General features: G+C 37.3%; 1 protein-coding gene across 9 annotated transcripts in view; it reads left to right on the top strand.

Moving 5' to 3' along the window:
- The window catches only part of TRPS1 (transcriptional repressor GATA binding 1), a 253,709-nt gene that overhangs the window by 56,705 nt on the left and 176,466 nt on the right, over nt 1-20,538 (top strand). For all 9 annotated transcript variants that reach the window (XR_004627886.1, XR_004627884.1, XR_004627885.1 and 6 more), the window contains one exon: nt 6,008-7,137. Coding sequence is in view for 6 of the 9 variants with exons in the window: in XM_034668548.1 (XP_034524439.1) it covers nt 6,008-7,137 (1,130 nt within the window). In the remaining 3 variants the exon portion in view is untranslated. The remainder of the gene's footprint in view (nt 1-6,007; nt 7,138-20,538) is intronic.

Below are 20,538 nucleotides of genomic sequence, written 5' to 3'. Positions count from 1 at the left end.
ACTGTTGTTATCTCTGTGCCTTGAGCTTTCTGCACCAGACCAGAGATGTGTCGGGGTTTGGGACTCTGTCACTTGTCTGTGGATCATCTGTGTTTGGCACATAGTAGGCATGCAACAAAGCACCCTTCCCTAGAGGAAGGATGAACACAGTGATTCCACTCTCTTGTTTTCCCATTTAAAACCCTCTTTAGAACAAACACTCAATTCTTACCTCTCTCCATCCTAGGCCAGTGGCAAAGTTGGGTCAGAGGCCGGAGAGGAGTTCTGTGATAATGCACTCAGCTTTATAATCCACTTGCCTTGCATTTTTCCGCATAAAACTTTTTTTCCCCCAAATTCTTGAGACCGACTTTAAGATTTATTGGTATTCTGTCAGCCCAAATACCAAATAACCACAGAGACTTAGTTCAGTATTATGCCGAGTGAAGTGAGAAAACCAGTTGGGGTAGACTATTGATGGCTGTAATCCAAAAGCTGATAATAAAAATGTGCATAATTTAAAATATGCAGGTCTTTACCCTTAAAATCGCCCTTTGTACCAATTTAAGTTTTGGTGCCACCCACAAAAAAAAAATTTGGTTGGCTGTTCTAAATAAAAAAAAAAAATTTGGATTTGTGACTTATTTTGTGGAAAAGGGCATTTACAGGAGTTATTGCAGTGACACCAGGAACGCATGGGATGAAGAAGATCACCATCCAGTTAGATTTGTTAACAAACTGTCTAAACGGTTGGTCTCCATCAGAGGTCCGTCACTGCAGCGCACTCTCTATTCTGCACTGTTTTTTGAAGCACTCTACAATGCAGAAATATTCCGTGTGGATTAGCACATTAATTCTGACTCTAGTTATTTTCAGCTGAGATCGGCCCTGACAGATTTCTTCAAGCTATTTGTAACTTCAGTCTTTGAGCAGTGATTTTTAGCAACTTAGCTTTTTATTAAGTGAAGGTTTTACTGTTTTGACTATCAGCCCATAACCTCAAGTCCCCTTAAATTAGTACCCTCCTAATTGTCTCTGTTGTTATCAATTATAGTACTTGAAAATGAACCACATCTGAGGAAGAGTTTGTATTTAGTTCAAACAACCCTTTTTGTTCCCCTGACAAGAAGTACATGTCCTGAAGTGTCATTTCAAGAGTTCTGAGGCTTCAAAAAAATCTTTTTCTTTGACATAGTCTTTTAGATATCACTCTTACCAGTTTTTGTTCCATACTATTAGAAGAAAGTAAATGAATTAAGGTTAAAGGCCTTGCAAAAAGCCAGCCTTTTATATTTTTAACTTCTACAGTGAAACATTTTTTTTGTGAAAAGACATACATAAATAAATTAGAAACAAAGGCCATGAAACATACTTACATGGAAGGAATAGTTTTTAAAACTAAGCTTAAACTGGAATAAAAAGCCATCCTAGTCTTCCATCAGTGAAAACAATTTCAAATCTGTTCTTTTTCATGCCTTTATAACAGGTACGTCAGGAGTTTCTGTTTTACTATAATTCACAAGCAAATGGCTCCATAGTCATTTGTTTTTGGGTGAAAGATGTCTTTTGTTCAGTTTTTTGAAGAAGCCCAAGTGTGTCCGGTTGAGTCAATAAGGGGAGTGTGAATTGCAGTCACGTGCCCATCCCAGGTAACTCAAGGGCCTTGGTGAGAAATCTTCATCTGTGCTCACATCTCCCACAATAACTTCATTCATTCAGCCCAAGTGTATCGAGCCCCTGCTTACTTCCAAGGATGAATAAAATATCATTCCTTCAGTCCAGGAAGGAGGTTAAACAGAAGCATCAGCTTAGTAACCACAGGATCGAACCTTTTCATTTACAGCTAAGAACACGAGGAGTGACAAGTTTATGAGTTTGTCAGTGAATGACTTCACCATGTTCCCACTGTTTAGCCTTTTCATCCCATTAGCAGGAGAAATTAAATTAGGTAGGCCATTTTATTAAATAATAATCCTATTCATGGGAACAGTGCTGTTAGAATATGCTGGCTAGGGGCGCCTGGGTGGCACAGCGGTTAAGCGTCTGCCTTTGGCTCAGGGCGTGATCCCGGCGTTCTGGGATCGAGCCCCACATCAGGCTCCTCTGCTATGAGCCTGCTTCTTCCTTTCCCACTCCCCCTGCTTGTGTTTCCTCTCTCGCTGGCTATCTCTTTCTATGTCAAATAAATAAATAAAATCTAAAAAAAAAAAAAAAGTATGCTGGCTAACATTGCACATGCTAGCTCCATGTGGCTATTTAAATTTCAGTTAATTCAAATTAAATTAATAAAAAATCAATAAAAATTATTTAAATCAGTTCCTCAGTTGCACTAGCCCTGTTTCAAGTGTTCAGTAGCCATATGTGGCTCATAGCTATCCTGTTGGACAGGGTGGACTGTGGAACATTTCCATCATCTCAGAAAGTTCTGTTGGACAGCACTGATCTTGAGTTTACGAATCAGTTTCAGCCACATTCTTCCCCTTGATCCTCACAATAATCCTGTAAGATGGCAAGGTGTACACTGTTATTTATATCCACAAGGATGAGGAGATTGAGATGCCAGGGGGTTAAATAATGTGTCTTTACACAGACTTTAACTTCTGAAACTTCCCTTATGAGCAAACAATTCCAAGTAAAGATTAATACAAATGAATAAAGGATATTACCTACAAATCTTGATCTTCCAGTATAAGTAATTTAAAGGCAGAGATGTGGTCTAGCTTGCTCGCTGTTGTATTCCAGTATCTATTCCAGAGATTGGCACAAACTAAATACTCAGTAGCTACTAATTTAGATGAATGAATAGGTGTAATTTTTGGTCCAAACAGAATTTACAGTTAAATAAAAATTTTAAAATATGGATATCCGTGTCAAAGGAACTGCTGGATTAACAGGTTATAATTATACTTCTGGTTAGCAAAAGAAAAAAGATTGAAAGTTATAGTCTTTATTCTATTTGTGATCTCTTTTTTAGCATAGTCACAGCTAGGGAATGGTATTATTTTTTCCTACTCCTTGCTGGGTTCAACCATTTGAAAAGTTTGAAATAATTCTCTGAACATGTAGGTGCTGTTTCCTGGCAGTAAGATTCAAGAAACTGGTGCTGCAAACACTTATTTTGTATAATTCTTTTTTGCTGTGTATTTGTATTTAACCTAGGAAAGAATTGTTTTAAGTTACATTTATGGGTCATGAAAATACAATGGATATGGTCAGTAGTCTTAGGTATGGTCTCCTAAAATAATAAATTGTGTTTTATTTTAGAAAGGCATTTAAATGATATGTACCAGTTTCTTTCACCATGACTTAAGTGTACATCTCTTTACAAAGGAAGTATAAAAATGGCCATGAGGGTAGCCTTTAAATCTTTCTGAAATAGCAAAGGAATAGAACACTAAGTAACAATGTTTCCCAAAATTGGCTTTTAATATTTTTTTACATATTTTTATAATGGCTATACTAGCTTTAAGTAATATGAAAACTAATATGATTTACTGCTGTTTACCAAGAAGGCAAATAGGTAACCTATAGAAGTGTCAATATTATTGTTCTTGTCATTAAATGAGATCCTTGTGTTTTTGTCTGCTTGCTTGGGTGGTTTTGAAAGAGCATCTTGAATGATAATCTTAGATAATGAAGCTGGCTGGTTTTCCCTGGGTAAAAAACACAACCTGTAGACGCACAAATACCACTGACTTAAAAGATTTAATGAGGTTTGTAATGGTCACTTAGTTAATCCTAAACCAAAATGCAATACTGGCAGTTTTTGTTATTGTTTTTGTTTGTTTACCACACGGCCTTTCTTTCATGGTCTCTTCACCTGATAGTAGTCATTTTTAGCTTGGATCCTTTTTTAGTTTTAAAGTTTTTGTCAAATACTGGAAGGGATGCTGTGATGCTTAGTAATAACTTTGATTCGCTTCAAAATCGTATGTGTAGGGATTCCTTAGGCCTCTAAGTGCTCCTTGGTCAGCCCTTGCAGTGTAGATAGGAATATGAAGCTTGGAGATTGCAAAATCAGAGACAGTGATGATGTGTTATGGCTTCTGAGGAATCCTCGTTCTACAAGCAGAGTTAAAAGCGTTTTATATTAGGAAGGTCGACAACTCTGAAGCAGTATGGTAGCTAAAGTAAGACAATTTTGGTATACTGGTTTTACTCCCACTAGAGAAGAAGGGTGTACTTCTGCCTTGGCCCCTTTTGATTGAAGTTGAAGCTCCTGAACAAAGTACCAGAGTTGATAGAATCCTACGGAAATGCTTTGTTTTATTTTTGAAAAGGTTTGTCCTCACCTCAGGTGAGGTGGGAAATAGACAGAGGGATTTTGCAATATGATTACATCCCAGGGCACATTTTAGTTGTTCTCGTCACTGAAGTGCTAGGTTAGAGGGGTGCATAGGCTATATCCTCATGCGGTCTGGCTTTGACATCTCTCGCGCAGCCGATGGTCAGGCTGCTGGCTGGGAGGGTGCCCCCGTCTTCCCCTTCTGGTTAGATGATGTGCTGCTGTTGTGGACAGACTGAAGTCTGTGTGCTTGCCATGGTGGATGTAGACATCACCCAAAGTGAAACATTGTCATCCTTCGATTAAAGGCTGTGGGAGACGTTTGTAAATTATTATCTTAATATACAGTAAGTGTTGAGCTGTTTCTGTGATCATGTGCATTTCCGGGAACTGTAACACTGGAAACAAATGTGGAGGTGGCCCCAGCTGAATAAGCTCTTGGCCCGACAGGTTAAGTCTTTTGATCAAGCTCACAACCTCTCTTGAAGTGGCAAAATGGACTGCATTCTTAGTCCTGTACAATAGAGGTGCAAGCGTGTTTCTCAGTGCGCTAAAGGAATATTATTTGCATATTAAGTAGAACCTCTTAAATGATTTTTGAGATGCTTGAGACTTTTCTCATAGAGTGATTTGGCTATGAGCAGTGATCACACATGTCATTTTTGAGCAGCTGTTGAAGAAGGCAGAACATGATAATGTCACATGCTTACTCTATTGCATCTAGCAGCTAGAAAAACTCAGAAATTCTCTGAGAGTTAGAAGAGGAAATCTCTCCCTTTTTTGGAGCATTTCTATCAAAAACTCTGTTTTAAACCAGGAATTTTGGCAACTCAGTGGTGGCGCTTAGTTAAGCTGCCCTTTGCAGGGCACACTGAGGAAGGAGGAAGGATTTTATATGAAGTGACTTTTGAATGCCATCATTGCCTTAATGCTGTATACGGTTTTATAATTTTGGATAGAAGGAAGAGCTATGATCATTTTTGTGGTGGGATTATTTTATTTTGGCCTTTGAACATCCCCATGACCCACTGAGACAGAGCCTTGATCAAACGAGGCCCTGGAAGGTTTTCTTCTTTTCCTTTATCCTAGATTGGGAAACATTTTAAACTTTTTACATTAGACCCTCTTCACCAAGACTTCAGGTCCACTGCATTCATTTCATTTTTGGTCTATTAATGCGTGCTTGGGCTTTAATTATAAGGCATTTTGTGTGGTCATTTTAACACCTTTATTTTACCCAAAAGGTAGACTTCATCTTTGCCCAAAGCTTCATTGCTATAGGAACTGAACAGAGGATTTCCTTGGAGAACATCTGCATTGAGTAATCTCTAAGCAACTGCCTCTAGTTTTGACAGCAACCCTTAATTTCATGAGAAGACATCCCCTATGATTTAGATGCTTCTGCAAGCATGTGGTTTGAAGGAGATAGTAGTAAAACCTACTTACTTAAAAATTGTTTTCTTGGCTTTTTAAGAAAAGCATTTATTAAATCCATTGAATTAGTTATAATACTCTTATTACTTATCTTTATCTGTTACTTTGGCCAAAAATGTTTAGCATAATGAGCCTCTCAAGGAGTAGCTGTTGAGAAATGAAGAGTGCATTTCTTTGGCTCTGATTATTCAAGTGATTTCCTAATAAGCTGAAGTACTATTGTATTTTTTGATGTGGAATACTTGGCAGTGTCCCCTCCTCCCTCCTACAGAGATACCTTTCAAGTAACATCCATCTCTTCTGTACCAGGTCACTTCAGGTGGAACATTCATTGGCATTGGACGGAAAACACCAGATTGCCAGGGAAACACCAAGTACTTCCGCTGTAAATTCTGCAATTTCACTTACATGGGCAACTCCTCAACTGAACTAGAACAACATTTTCTTCAGACGCACCCGAACAAAATAAAAGCTTCTCTCCCCTCCTCTGAGGGTACAAAACCTTCAGAGAAAAACTCTAACAAATCCATCCCTGCGCTTCGATCCAGTGATTCTGGAGACTTGGGAAAGTGGCAGGACAAGATCACGGTCAAGACGGGAGATGACACTCCTGTTGGCTATTCAGTGCCCATCAAGCCCCTCGATTCTTCGAGACAGAATGGTACAGAGGCCACCAGTTACTACTGGTGTAAATTTTGTAGTTTCAGCTGTGAGTCGTCCAGCTCACTTAAACTGCTAGAACATTATGGCAAACAGCACGGAGGAGCGCAGTCAGGTGGCCTTAACCCAGAGTTGAATGATAAGCTTTCCAGGGGCTCTGTCATTAATCAGAATGATCTAGCCAAAAGTGCAGAAGGGGAGCCAATGACCAAGGCAGACAAGGGCTCTAGCGGGGCTAAAAAGAAGGACTTCTCCAGCAAGGGAGCAGAGGATAATATGGTAACGAGCTATAACTGTCAGTTCTGTGACTTTAGATACTCCAAAAGCCACGGCCCCGACGTCATTGTAGTGGGGCCACTCCTTCGTCACTATCAGCAGCTCCATAACATTCATAAATGTACCATTAAACACTGTCCCTTCTGTCCCAGAGGCCTTTGCAGCCCAGAAAAGCACCTTGGAGAAATTACTTACCCATTTGCTTGTAGAAAAAGTAATTGTTCCCACTGTGCACTCTTGCTTTTGCACTTGTCTCCGGGGGCAGCCGGAAGCTCGCGAGTCAAACACCAGTGCCACCAGTGCTCGTTCTCCACCCCTGACGTAGATGTGCTCCTCTTCCACTACGAGAGCGCCCATGAGTCCCAAGCATCAGAGGTCAAACAGGAAGCCAATCACCTGCAAGGATCGGATGGGCAGCCGGCTGTCAAGGAAAGCAAAGAACACTCATGTACCAAATGTGATTTCATTACCCAGGTGGAAGAAGAGATTTCCCGACACTACAGGTAAGCCATTGTTGGGGGATAATGTAAAAAAAAAAAAAAATGATCGAAAGAATCCAGAGGGCTGATCCCAGAATCATCGGGAATGATTGTGGTGACTTGGGGAAGTTAAAGGACAAGTAAACGTAAAAGATCGTTCATAAAACTGCAGATTATGTATTTATAGACGCGGTAACCATGGATTTTAATTTGGTCACTTGTTTCAGACCATTTACCCTTATGCTTCATACCTGTTTTCTACCGTTTACTGAGTGTATTTTACAGTTTGCAGTGTTGTTGGTAATGCTGATGAGTTCACTCATTTACCACAATTCGTGTATTTGTCCTTTCTGAATGGCTCATATCCCGTAATTTTTTGATGGAGCAGCTCGCAAGTGAAAGGTGCCATTATAATGTGTTCTCTTCTCTATTCCAACTGGAGGACAATCAGCTTGAGAACACGTTGCTCATTTTTCTTTTAAAATGAGATTGGACATTCTTCTGGCTTTAAAAAAAAATTGAGCAACATCCTTGTTTTGCAAAGAAACAGTAATCTGAAGGTGAGAATTCTGTAAGATGTGTGACTTTGGATTTCTGTGTGCTCACTCCTCTGAGCAGGTAAAGGACTTCAGTTATTTCAAGTCCATAAACAGAGATATAGGGTATAGTCATGTTTTTTTTTTTTTCACTTTCATCCTATTCTCTTTATAAATGTTACATTTCCTAGTTAATCTTTCATATTTTCTAAAGATGTTTTTAGGATACATCTCCTTCTTTCTTTTGTGTATTTGTTCTTCGACGAATTACCTCCAAAAATACATATTGTGTCAGGCGTTGATGGTAAAGGAGAAAACAAGACAAACATAGTCTGTGCCCACATGGAACTTACAGTTTAATAGGGAAATCATTAACAGATCATTACGGGTACGAGTGTCACAACAGGTGAAGTAGAGACCACTGTATTTATGTAGAAAGACCATATAGCCCAATATGTTAGATGAGGAAATGCCTCCCTGAGGAAGGAGCATTTAAACTGAGACTTGGTTGTATGAGTGGGAATTAATTTAGCAAAATCCTGGTAATGTAGCACGTTCGGATGTTACTTGGTGCCCAGTGGGTGCTTTCTTGTTATTGTTCCTCTAAGCATCAAAGTGAAGAGCTTTATTTATTATTTTTAAATGTTCTTCCCTGTGTAGACTCAGTATCCTAGTTTAAAAATCTTCCTATCCCAAGATTTTAAGCAGTTCTTCCCATTCTTTCTAGAAGTTGTGTGTCAGTATGAGTGTGTGTGTTTTGTCAGTCACCAGTAATGAAGCAGTTCATGTCCAACAATAGGCTAATAATGTTAGATGTGAATTTGAAGGGCATCCTAATGTTCACAGTGAATCTAAATGTTCAGAAAACACTTCCTTGAGATTTACACTGTTTAATTTATAAGGTCAGCCCTAGGAAAGACACAGTCCTGCAATCAAATATGTGTTCACACTTGTAGTGAGTGTTTCTGGCTCCTCTGATGTTCACTGCATGCTAATTTATTTCTGGGCTAGCAGACATTAGCTTCCTCCTGAGCTTTACTAGTGTGCCATATACATTTTTTAGGTGGTATAAAAATTAGGTAATCTATCTGTTTTTGAAAGAGGAGGCTTTCCTTCATCGTGAGGAAATTAGCCACACCACACCACACTGCATGCATACACACACACACTCACACTGATACATCTGGATACCAGATCCCTTGCATGAGTGGCTTTTTTTGAGGAAGCTGAGGCCATTGCTTGAAAATGTGTCTGGAAAAACAGAGTTTCTATATGGTTTGGTTAAACAAAAAAAATCTCCCAAGAAATTAAAGTCTGTATAAAAATATTACTGAATAATCTCAGAATTTATTTAATAGTAATGAAAATAAGCTCTAGAGTGCAGAGACTAGTCTTGTCTTGTTCATTGCCATATCTACACAAGTTAGCCCAGTGCCAGAATGGCTAATAAGTGTTCAGTGAGTAGATCTGTAAGTAAATGAAATGCCTGTGAGTTTTTGACTTTGCAGTCGTTAAGGATAAGCCAAGATCTCCATGGTAAGTTACAGTTTAATCTCAGACTATTATATGGTCTTGAAACCCTTCTGAAGATTTAGGGCTCCACACCAAATGACAATTGTCTGTGCATTTTGAATTTAAGTCAACCTTTTAGCATTTTTTTAGATGAGAAAACTGAACAGTACTTGTTCCTAGGGCATTAAAAGCCTCCTGCATTTACTTTTTTAAAAGATTTTATTTATATATTTGAGAGAGAGAGAGAGTTCACAGGTCGGGGGGAGGGGCAGAAGGAGAAGCAGACTCCCCATCGAGTCACCAGGCTTGATCTCAGGATCTCAGGATTAGGACCTGAGGCGAAGGCGCTCTTAACTGACTGAGCCACCCAGGAGCCCCACTCCTGCACTTATTTTTAAAACCTACTGTAATTTATGTGGTCCTGGTTAAGGTACTGAGTAGTTTTTGTCTGATCTGTGTATGAGTTCTTGTAGAAATATTTGCAGTTTGGAGACTTACACTTAAGGAACTCTACTGAAAGTTGAACAACAGTGGAGGTTCTAGGGATGTGAAAGGAGATAGTCCTATGGATGCTAAAAACTTGTTCTGCTACCAAAGCATTTTCCCCACATGTTACATTTTGAAAATAGTCTAAGAGAACAAGTTTACCATATCACAAGAATAGTTTTCTGGTTAAATTTATGTTTATTCATATTATACATGTTGGGAAACTTTCTCAATAATTCTGTTATAACTAGGGAATATTCTAGGCTTTTGAGTGCTTTATGTATTAGACTTATGGTGTAGTAAAAAAGTAGTAGAAGCTAAGATCTATAAAATATGTGAAATCAGGTAGCTATAAAAAAAAACTACAGCTGAGAAGCAGGAGAGTTGATTGAGAGTTATGAGGGAAAACACTGGTATGGATTCCACTCGGTGGGCATTTTCAAAAAGAATCAGGTTTAATCTTGAACTGGAAACATTAATCAATCAGTAACTGGAACTTGGTCAATTCTCTTTTCTTAATGTTTCATATTTACTTATGTTACCCCTAGCTCACATTTGACTGACTTATTAGCCTCTATTCCTGAATTTGTTTCCCACACTGTTTATTTTATTATTTGTTCTTTAATTAAACAGTGTCCCCATTCTCTATGATTACCTACCATTCTCCTCATCAGAATTTTCTGTGTTATAACTTAGGTTTCCAAAGTAAGTAGGAGTACTGTCTCCTCACAAAACAACTACAGTACATAAAACATACTTTTCCATGCCTTGCTAGACTCCCATGAACTAGGGAAATTTCTGAAGCTTTTCTCGTCTTCCATTCACCAAGAGTGGACTAAACCCACATTGGGGAGAAGTGAAGAGCAAGCATGGTGTGTGAGGTTGCACTGAGGCAAATACCAGTTCTGATGTACAGTCAGTCAGGAGACTATGCCCAGAGTCACTGACAGCGAGACTGCTGAATCTGTTTCACTTTAAGCTGGCACCTTGAAGGTGGCTGAAGTGATTCCGCATTCGGAGTCTCCTCTGACTCCTGTCAGAAATAAACACAAATTTGTCTATATGAAATACTCCAATGTTCACCTCCATGATATCTGTGGCAGAAGATAAACCTTAGATGAGCTCATTATTATAGAAATTAACCATACAGGAAGGGATAGAAACCTTTCTATGGGAAATTAGTAGGAAATGCAAATAATGGATTTAGATACCCAGGAAAATGATAATTTATAAGAATATAATATACTTTTAGTTATAAGAAAGTTATAAAATATACTTTTTGGTTATAAAAAATAATAAGTGTTTAAAGAAATGAAAATCAGATTTACAAATTGATCAAACTCCATGAGACTATAAAGGACTAGAAATGTTCAAAAAAAAGGAACAAATAGTATTTTTTGAATTGAAAATATAATTATTCAAACTTAAAATGTGGATAGGTTCAATAAGAGATTGAGAAATGATAGAAGGCAAATGAATTAATCACAAGTTAAATCTGAAGACATTATCCAGAATATTTAAAAGAGGGGAAGGGGATGGAAAGTGTCAAAAGATAGTAGGTTATAGAAACGTAATAAGCTGTTTTAACCTGCATCTAATTAGAGTCCCAGGAGAAAAGAATATAGAGAATGGAATATAGGCAAATAGTATTTGAGGAGACAGAAGATTTCTAGAACTGAATGATGAAAGACATAAGCACACAGATGCAAAAAAGCATAGGTCATACTAAACAGGGATATATGCAAATAAATCCAGTCATTGACATGTGTATGTTGTAGTAAAAACTAAAGTGCCTTTTAGAGCCCCTAGAGAGAAACAACCTATCAACTACTTAGAAAAGACAATTAGATTGACAGCAGACGTTTTCAGCATTGATGGAAACCAGAATAGGGAGGAATTCTATTCAAGGTTTTGAAGGAAAAAAACAGAACACAAAAACAGTCAACCTAGAATTTTGAAAACAATTTTCCAAGAAAGGTAAAGATATTTTCACACTGGCAAAGACCAGAGAACTGTGGGTAATTCTAAACAACCATAGCCTGTCTTAGTTATCCAGTTAAAAGGAGACAGACTAAGGTGTTGGGTAAAACAATTATGTGAGTTTGTAGGGAAAATGATCAGAAGTAAGGTGCCTTAAAGCCCCTGAACTGTCTGGAGTTAGTGAGTTAGAACTTTGCTCTGCATACGTGAAAACTTTTAAGGATAACCAGTGAAATTATAGGAAATGGGTATATAACTTCTGAAGCTATAGAGAAGAATGGAACAACAGGATAAAATTCTATTTTCTTAAAAAATGGCACGAGAGGATACGCAGGAAAAATGTATAGGTAAATAGAATTTTAAAAGTAAGATGGTAAAAAAAAAAACAGCTATCAGAAATCTTAATGAACCTGGGTGGATGAAATTTTCCACTTAAAATGTATTGTCAGACTTATTAAAAAAGGAAGTTCAAATCTAAGCTGTTTACATAGGATACACACTCAAAATATAGTCTATGGAGAGCTTTTAACAAAAATAGACTGAGGGGCACCTGCGTGGCTCAATCAGTTAAGCATCTGCCTCCAGCTCAAGTCATGATCCCAGGGTCCTGGGATTGAGCCCTGCATCAAAAAAATAAAAAAAAAATCTTTAAAAAAAATAGACTGAGTTATAGGCAACATAAACCAAAGGAATATTGAGATAGCATTATTAATCTCATGCAATTTAGATTTTAAGACAAAAAGCATAGAAGGGAAAAGTCAATACATATGATAAGGTTCACTTCTTGAGGGAGATACAACAATTATAAATATATAAAATATAAACAAATCTATATGTAAAACAAAAATTGATTGACAACTACAGGGAAAATATGACAAACCACAGTCACGGTGATAGATTTTAAGCAACCTTTCTTATTAAAAGTTGAACAGAAAAAAATTTTGAAAATATAAAAGATTACAACAGCAAATTAACAAGCTTGATTTAATAAAAATATATCAGTTGTGCATCCAGCATTTAGAGAATTCACATGCTTTCCAAGCAGATATAAAATACTTCGAAAATTTGACACATTCAGCCAAAAAGAAACCGATTTCAGAAAAAAGTATCATACAGAACATATCCTTTGACTCAGTGTAATTAAGTTGGGCCTCAGTAACAAGAAGGTAAGAATAGATGAAGTTATAGAAGGCAAATACTAACCAAAGAAAAAAGGAGGTGACTTTATCTCAGAAAACATAGATGTTAAAAAAAAATTATAAAGAGTAAAAATGGTCAATACATGTGACTGCATAAAGTGAATTGGTAAGTTCTGGCAATAGGAGATGCTCATATTCCCATTGGCAGCATAATTACACTCCTCAGAGGAAGATTTCTTTCATAGATAGATTTACAAATCTGTGCAAAAATGTTTGCAGTAGTAGTTTTTGAAAGTAGCACAACCAAAACAAAAATCAAAACCAAAATCAGCAGGGGTGCCTGAGTGGCTCAGTTGGTTAAGCCTTGGACTCTTATTTTTTTTAAAGATTTTATTTATTTATGTGACAGAGAGACAGCCAGCAAGAGAGGGAACACAGCAGGGGAGTGGGAGAGGAAGAAGCAGGCTCCCAGCAGAGGAGCCCGATGTGGGACTCGATCCCGGAACGCCGGGATCACGCCCTGAGCCGAAGGCAGACGCTCAACGACTGCGCTACCCAGGCGCCCCAAGCCTTGGACTCTTGATTTCAGCTCAGGTCATGATCTCAGGGTCATGAGATCGAGCCCTGAATCTGGCTCTGCTGGGTGTGGACAGCCTGCTTAAGATTCTTTCTCTTCCTCTCCCTCTGCACCTCCCACCCCACTGGCACACATTCACGCTGTCTCCCTCTTAAAAAAGAAAAAAAAAATGGAAAAAATACCAACTAATTATGATAGCTATTGTCATTAAATAATTTGTAGATTTTCATACAGTGGAATATTAAACAGTAGTGAATTTGAATAAATGACAGTTGAATATGACATAGATGAATCTTATAAGTACAATTTTGGCTGAATAAAAACAAATTGAAGTCTGTTTGCAGCTGGATACCCTTTTATGTGAGTTCAGAAAGTAGCAAAACAAAACTATATACGTATATTCATTATATATGTGTGTGTATTCATGTATATACCGTATATATTCACATACATTCATGTACATATATGGAACTATACCATAAATGTAATTTTCTCTGTATCATCTCTTTCTCTGTATATATGTATATACATATATACATACATGGATCTCTCTGTATTTCTCTGTATGTGTATATACACCAACACACACAGAGAGGAGGTAAAAAAAAAAATATATATATATACTTATATATAACCATATTCTATGATTATGTTCCAGTTTTTATTTTTTTGTAAACCTAAATATGAATGTGTATATATATTTATACATACACATATATGTAGAATGTGTGTATGACTAACATTATATGATAACATTTTAAAATGAAAATGGAACATCAATTTTCATCAGTACGGAAGTCCAATAAATATTTGAATAAATGCTCAATCCCCCTTATGAGTAAATAACTACTTAAAAATCATTAATGTTATCATTGTCTACCTGCTTGTTACCTAGAATGTGAAAAAACGGACATTAATTTTTGGTAGTATATGTGATGACAGCCATCTGTCCAACTGGAGATTTATGAATGCATTTAAAAATGTTTAAACAGTGTTTGAATCTTGTAGACATTATATAACTCGGGCTGAAGGAAGCCACATTGCATACCATAGCTGGTCAAATTAAGGTCGCTGCTGCTTGATTTCTGCCTTAACAGAGCACAGAAAGGATCATGGACTGTGTGCTCTGCTAATTCTGAAGAACAGATTTTATGATAAGCACTTAATTATCAACACATCTGAAAAAGCCAGGTAGATAGTACATTAGCACGGAGTTTCTCAAAGGGTGAGGGCTCCGATGGTTACATTTAGATTTGTGTATGTTAGGTGACATGTTCTTTTAAACAATACCTAATAAATCAGTTGCCTGTAATACTTTGAAATGGACCTAATAGTTCAAGTTGAGAATTCCCATTGTGAGACAGAACATTACCCAGGATATTACAGTCCTTCAAGAAAATAACCCACAGTCGGCACTATCTTTATTTGTATATATTGTTAGAATTTTGGATTTAATGGTCCTGAAGATTTTGTACAAGAACCATAATCAATTCCTGGGATAAAATAAAATTTAGCCATGATTTTTAGTTCATATCAGTTCGTAGAAATCGTTTCCCAATTCTTACTCAATTTCTGTTTTACGGGGAGGTTCGTTTTCTTTTAACATTTGGTAAGGGATATCTTCTTTTTGAAAATGAATCAGTTCGTTTTCTTTTAACATTTGGTAAGGGATATCTTCTTTTTGAAAGTGAATCAGTGAATAATAAATTGAAATTTTTCAGATATGACATTAGTTGTATTTTCTTCTACCACTTGAAAATGAAATGACCCCATACCCCTTAAGAAAACCAGTTATTACAAATGAGTAAACACTAATCAGATTATTTCAGCTTAAAAAATACGAGATGAGTGGATCAAATGGAATCTCACTCAGAGTTCAGTTGATCTCATGTTTTGTAGCCTGCTCCTCAGCACTTAACTAAGGCTGAATATTATTAGAGTTCCAGCTTCTAAAAGTTGATTGATCTGGTTATTCACCTGTAATTCCTTTTTTTGTCTTTGTGCCTCAGATACTCTCTTCACCTGCTCTTCATTCCCTCATTCTCCAGTGTCCGTAACCTCAAGTGCTGCATGTTAGAGGCCTTGATACTATCAAAGTGTATATTACAGAAATGACTAACTTTATTAGATACCAGATCTATTGATCTATATATAAATTAAACCACCTTCATTTACTCTTCTGTGGTAATTTGTCTGTAGGTGTTAGATTCCATAATTACCAAAAAATACCTTTCGAAGTCTAATCGATTAGTATTTATGATCTACTCATTTACTTCCATGCTCTGTTTGGTCATTGAAGAAGGAACAGATTTTGGTGGTTAAGAAGTACAGCTGTTTGGTAGAGGAGAGCTTTTTAAATGCTGGCAGAAATCTCTGGAAGTTTACATTTAGAGGAGAAAAAGCATCGCTCAGATATGACTTCACATATCCTGTGGGCTGGTTTATTACGAAAATAGAAATATAGAGGTTTTATCAGAGTAAGGTAATGATAGAATAGCATCTTTGAGCTGATCTTTTTCTAGGATCTAGAAAATCTCAGCTTTTTATGAATTTTGAAAATAATATGTAATCTCTGCTAATGGATGAAACACTACTGCTAAGACCACTGTTATGTTGAAATATGAATGAAACTGAAATAAATTCATTTTTATAGCACATGAAAATTCTGTTAAGTAGGATAAGGAATAAAACATCTTTTTTCACAGAAATTTTAAGTCACCTGAATTAAGTACGATGTGGTCTTTTGTTAGGCAGCTTGTACTTTTCTCTGGAGGCAAGGGAGGATTTAGCTTTTCTATCAAATTTCTTTGATTCATGTCCTTGTTGTCTAAAATAGTACATGGGACATACTGATTTTGTGTAAATATATCCCAAAGATTGCATGGGACGTACTTACACTAAAATATTTGGTCTTTTTACACTGACATTCAAGTTGTCATTGTGTGTTTTATCTGGCAATCCTGTGCTAGGGAGACCTACAAAATGACATCTTTTTTCCTTAGGTAGCATGAGAAGAGTGTTTGCTATGCATTTGGCAGAATATAGAATTTAAATTAATGCAAAGCATATATTTGTATTAAAAAGAAGTTTGGCTAAATGTAGTTCTAGGAGTTTTTAAATAATGAAGAGTTTATTCAGAAAAGCCACTCAAAATATACCGTCTATGAAATATCTGTGTATTTCTTCTTAATATTTCTCTGCTACTTTACGATTCTGCATATTAAATCCAGCATCCTGAATATCCACAGAGCTGTGGTGGTTTATCCCTTTTGTTAATAAGTATTTATTTACTACTGAATGTTCTGGGTGGGGGTGGATAGAGAGATGTGTGAACATTGATCTTTATCTTAAGGCAATTACAATATAATCGTAAACTAGAACATACAGAGGATTTTAGTAAAAGGCAATGTGGGAAAAGTCCTCAGAAGAAAACAGAGGTTTGGGTAGTTCAGAGGGTGGTAGGCTTACTTTTGGGTTGAATCATTTGGGAAGTCTATATGGATGAGAGTGTGGATCTTGGGAAATGTAAGGAAGATTCCTTGAACTTCTTTGAGGTTTTCCTATTAATGCTGATAAAATGAAATTCATTTGTAGGTCAGAGGCGAGTCCAAACTAATGTATTTTCACAGTGATTAAACTTGTATTCTTCTATAATGTTTCTTATACTGGGGATTAAAATAGTCTATTTTTATGTGTAGGGGACATGGCATTATGTTGAAGGTCATTTCAGTAATTATGGAGAGAATGACACACATCAGAGAATATATGTACATCTTTCAGGAACTAATTCCTGAATTAGCAAGTAACATTGCATCAGCTGCCAAACAGCACCCATGAAAGAGGACCCGTGGACAAGTGCTAAATACTGTCATGTCCTCCGTATTATTCTATGTGAATTAACTTGTCTGCTTCAGATTCTTATCCCATGAAAGAGGGATGGGAATACGTACTTGGTGTGATTGTTGAGGGTTAATGTATATAAATGGCCTAGCACTAAAAAAGATGATCCCCAAACAGTGAAATTAAAAAAAAAAAAAAAAAAAAGAACAAGACATGAATTCTTGTTTGGGGATTATGCTTGACAATGCTATAGTTGTACTTTTAACTTCCAAAGCTGTTAGTGTTAACTCTCAGAGGTGGGTAATGTTGTACATGCTTTACGAGGGAAGATGATGTTGCCCATTGTAAAGAATTCATTTGAAGATGTTCTGTCAAGTGCTGGGAGTTTGTTCCCTACTAATAGCCATCTTGAATTTCTTTCTGACCATGGCTTCCTGATTCTTGCTATTTACTACGGTATGGTCTGGGGACCAACAGCATCAGAATCATCTGGGATTTTATAAGAAATACAGAGTATTGGGTACCATTCCAGACTTCCAGAATCAGACTCTGGATTTCAGCAAGATTCCCAGGTGATTCCTATGCATGTTAGAATGGAGAAACACTGCTCTAAATGTTAGTGTAGGTTATTAAAAAGTTTATGTGGCTCTAAGCTTTTGAAAGTAGAGTATTATCTTTTTAAAATATTTTCTATCATTTATTTAAGACTGATACTACAGGGAGAAAGAAGCCCTTCTGGTCTCCAGAGTCCTATGTAGCAGTTTGCCTTTTCTGCTTCACCTAGTTGTGCTCAGGGGCCTGAAAGATTGAGCAGTTTAGCAGTTTACTGGTTAATTGTCAAGCTTTACTCTCTTTTCATTAATAGTTGTTACACCCAGAATCTTAAGATTTTAAATAACAAAGCTAGTAGGGGCATTACCTGTGTTCTATTAAAGTCGGAGGTGGGGGGAGGATGCCTTGTGAGTGTGTTTATCATGTTGTTTAGAACCACAATATATCTCGGGGCGCCTGGGTGGCTCAGTTGTTAAGGGTCTGCCTTTGGCCCAGGACGTGATCCCAGGGCCTGGGATTGAGCCCCACATCGGGCTCTCTGCTCTGCTGGGAGTATGCTTCTTCCTTTCCCACTCCCCCTGCTTGTGTTCCCTCTCTCACTGACTGTCTCTCTCTCTCTGTCAAATAAATAAATAAAACCTTTAAAAAACCCCAAAACAACAACAAAAAACCCCCACAATATATCTAATGATGTAGTTCATAGATACTGACCCCTGCACTGATGTCACCTGGGGACCTTGCTAAAGATTCAGATTCTCAGGTTATGCCCCGGAGATCCTGATGGCATAGGGCAACGGGAGGTGCCTTGGACTCTGTATTGCTAAGAAACTCAGCGTGTTTTGCAAACCATTACTGTAGTCAGTGTCTTCTGCTGTCAGATGATCAGTTTCCCTTCCTCTCGGTTTTTCATTTTCCATACTGTCAGTGGTTTCACTGATTTCTGTATAAAGTTAAAAATTTTGGCCATGAAGGATAGCAAAATAGAACATTGATCTGGAAGGAGGAAGCCTTGTGTTCCTGACTCCATGTAGATTCAAGGGACAGGTCACCATTTCTCCATTTTACTTATCTATAAAATGGGCTTTATAAACTTCAGTGAAATATGAGATCAGATATGTGTGAGTGCTTTGAACTCTTCAAAAGAAAAGGTGTGTGAGTTGAGCTTACTATTACAACTTTATTTTAATATCCTTCCTGTTTAAATGTGTTTTCCTTTTCACTGTAAAACCTGGTTCTCACCGAGAACTTAGCTCTGCAGTTGGGTGAGGGGGTTGTTGTTTTTGTTTTTTTGCTTTATGTTCATCCCTACTGATCTCTGACGGTTCTCCAGCACCTGTGTTGAGGAAGGTTTTGCCTGGAACAGTCAGATCAGGAGCTCCTCTGTGGGGTGCATCAGAACAGCTCTTGCTGAGACCTGCAAAGGAGTCAGGGGTTGTCCATTGGGACAGGAACTTGGAATAAGAGAACCTAGAAGCCTCAGACACCTCTGAGTGTGATACTTTGTGAGGAATTCAGTGCCTGGGCAGGGACCCAAAGCCTTTGTATTTTTAAGAGGACATACCAGTTAAGTATGGGTAAGGGTTGCATGTGTTGTCTTTATTTGGTGGAGTGATAGGATGACTCAAGGACATTTCTAGATTGCAGAATAAGTCGATATTGAAGGCACATAATCTGAATTACTGAGCTATATTACTAGATATGATTCTAAACCACCTTAACGAATACATTCAAGGCATCTCCACCTCCCAAGACTTTAATAAAATACAGGTAATGCCTTGTTCTATTTTTGTGATTCAGGATCTTAAGATTCTGGGTCTATTAATGAAAAGAGTAAAGCTAGACAATTAAGCAAACTACTAAATTCCTCATTCTTTCAGGCTATTGAACACCACTAGGTGAAGCAGAAAAGGCATAGAATATATTCTACCTGTCAGTGTCTTAAAGCAACAGGTCATCTAGGAAATAAACTTGGTTTTCAGAACGATGTTCATCATGGTAAAGGTACATAGGGGAATGGAAAAGGATGATACCAAAATGCTAATTTATAAGTTTAAACTCCTTTGCACAAAGACCATAGATTCACACAGAAGAGAGGGGCTTTATTTAATTTGGGGATTTATACTGGTTGACTCTTACTTATTTATTTACCTATTACAGGTATTATTTCCTTAATATTCATAAACCTATCAAGAGGCACTGTTATTTCATTTTGCAGGTGAAGACATTGGGGGCAAGTTTAGTAAATTTTCTGAAGTCACACATAGAATAAAATACAGAACCGAGATTGAAATTCAGGCATTTCCAGAGTTACACTCTTAAATACTCCAACAAGAACTGAGATTCTGCTGTTTTAAAATATTTTGTTGCAAGGTACCCTAGGAGATTGTATTTTTTCTATTGTGCGTTGTTGGTACTCTCTCCTTCCTGTTGCTCTAGAATGGTCTTTTTTTCTTGAAGTAGCTTGACTGTAATTCTGTAGAAGTTTTGGACTTTGGAATTTTTATTACTTTTTGTACTTTTGGTTTTGTAGAAAACACCAGTTTTGGTAGTAGGAGCAGTGGCTATTGATAGTCTTAACTTTATTGGGAAGGGATTCCCCTCGCAGATTTCAAACAGAGACCCCACCGTGTCAAGGAAGCCATAAGTTTACTGCCGAAGGACTCAGTGAACTCATTAGAACTGTCTAGGGGTGAAGTTTGATCAGAGCTTGTGAGTGTGCTTCCTGAAGTTTGTTTGTGTGTTTAATTTGCATGACTCAATAGATTATGTGGTATATCTTCAGTAGGCTATTTCCTGGGTATGT

This window comes from Ailuropoda melanoleuca, chromosome 9, assembly GCF_002007445.2.
Source record: "Ailuropoda melanoleuca isolate Jingjing chromosome 9, ASM200744v2, whole genome shotgun sequence".
Lineage (NCBI taxonomy): Eukaryota > Metazoa > Chordata > Mammalia > Carnivora > Ursidae > Ailuropoda > Ailuropoda melanoleuca.
Note: the sequence above shows the minus strand (reverse complement) of the source record. Positions and strands in the feature narration are given on the sequence as shown.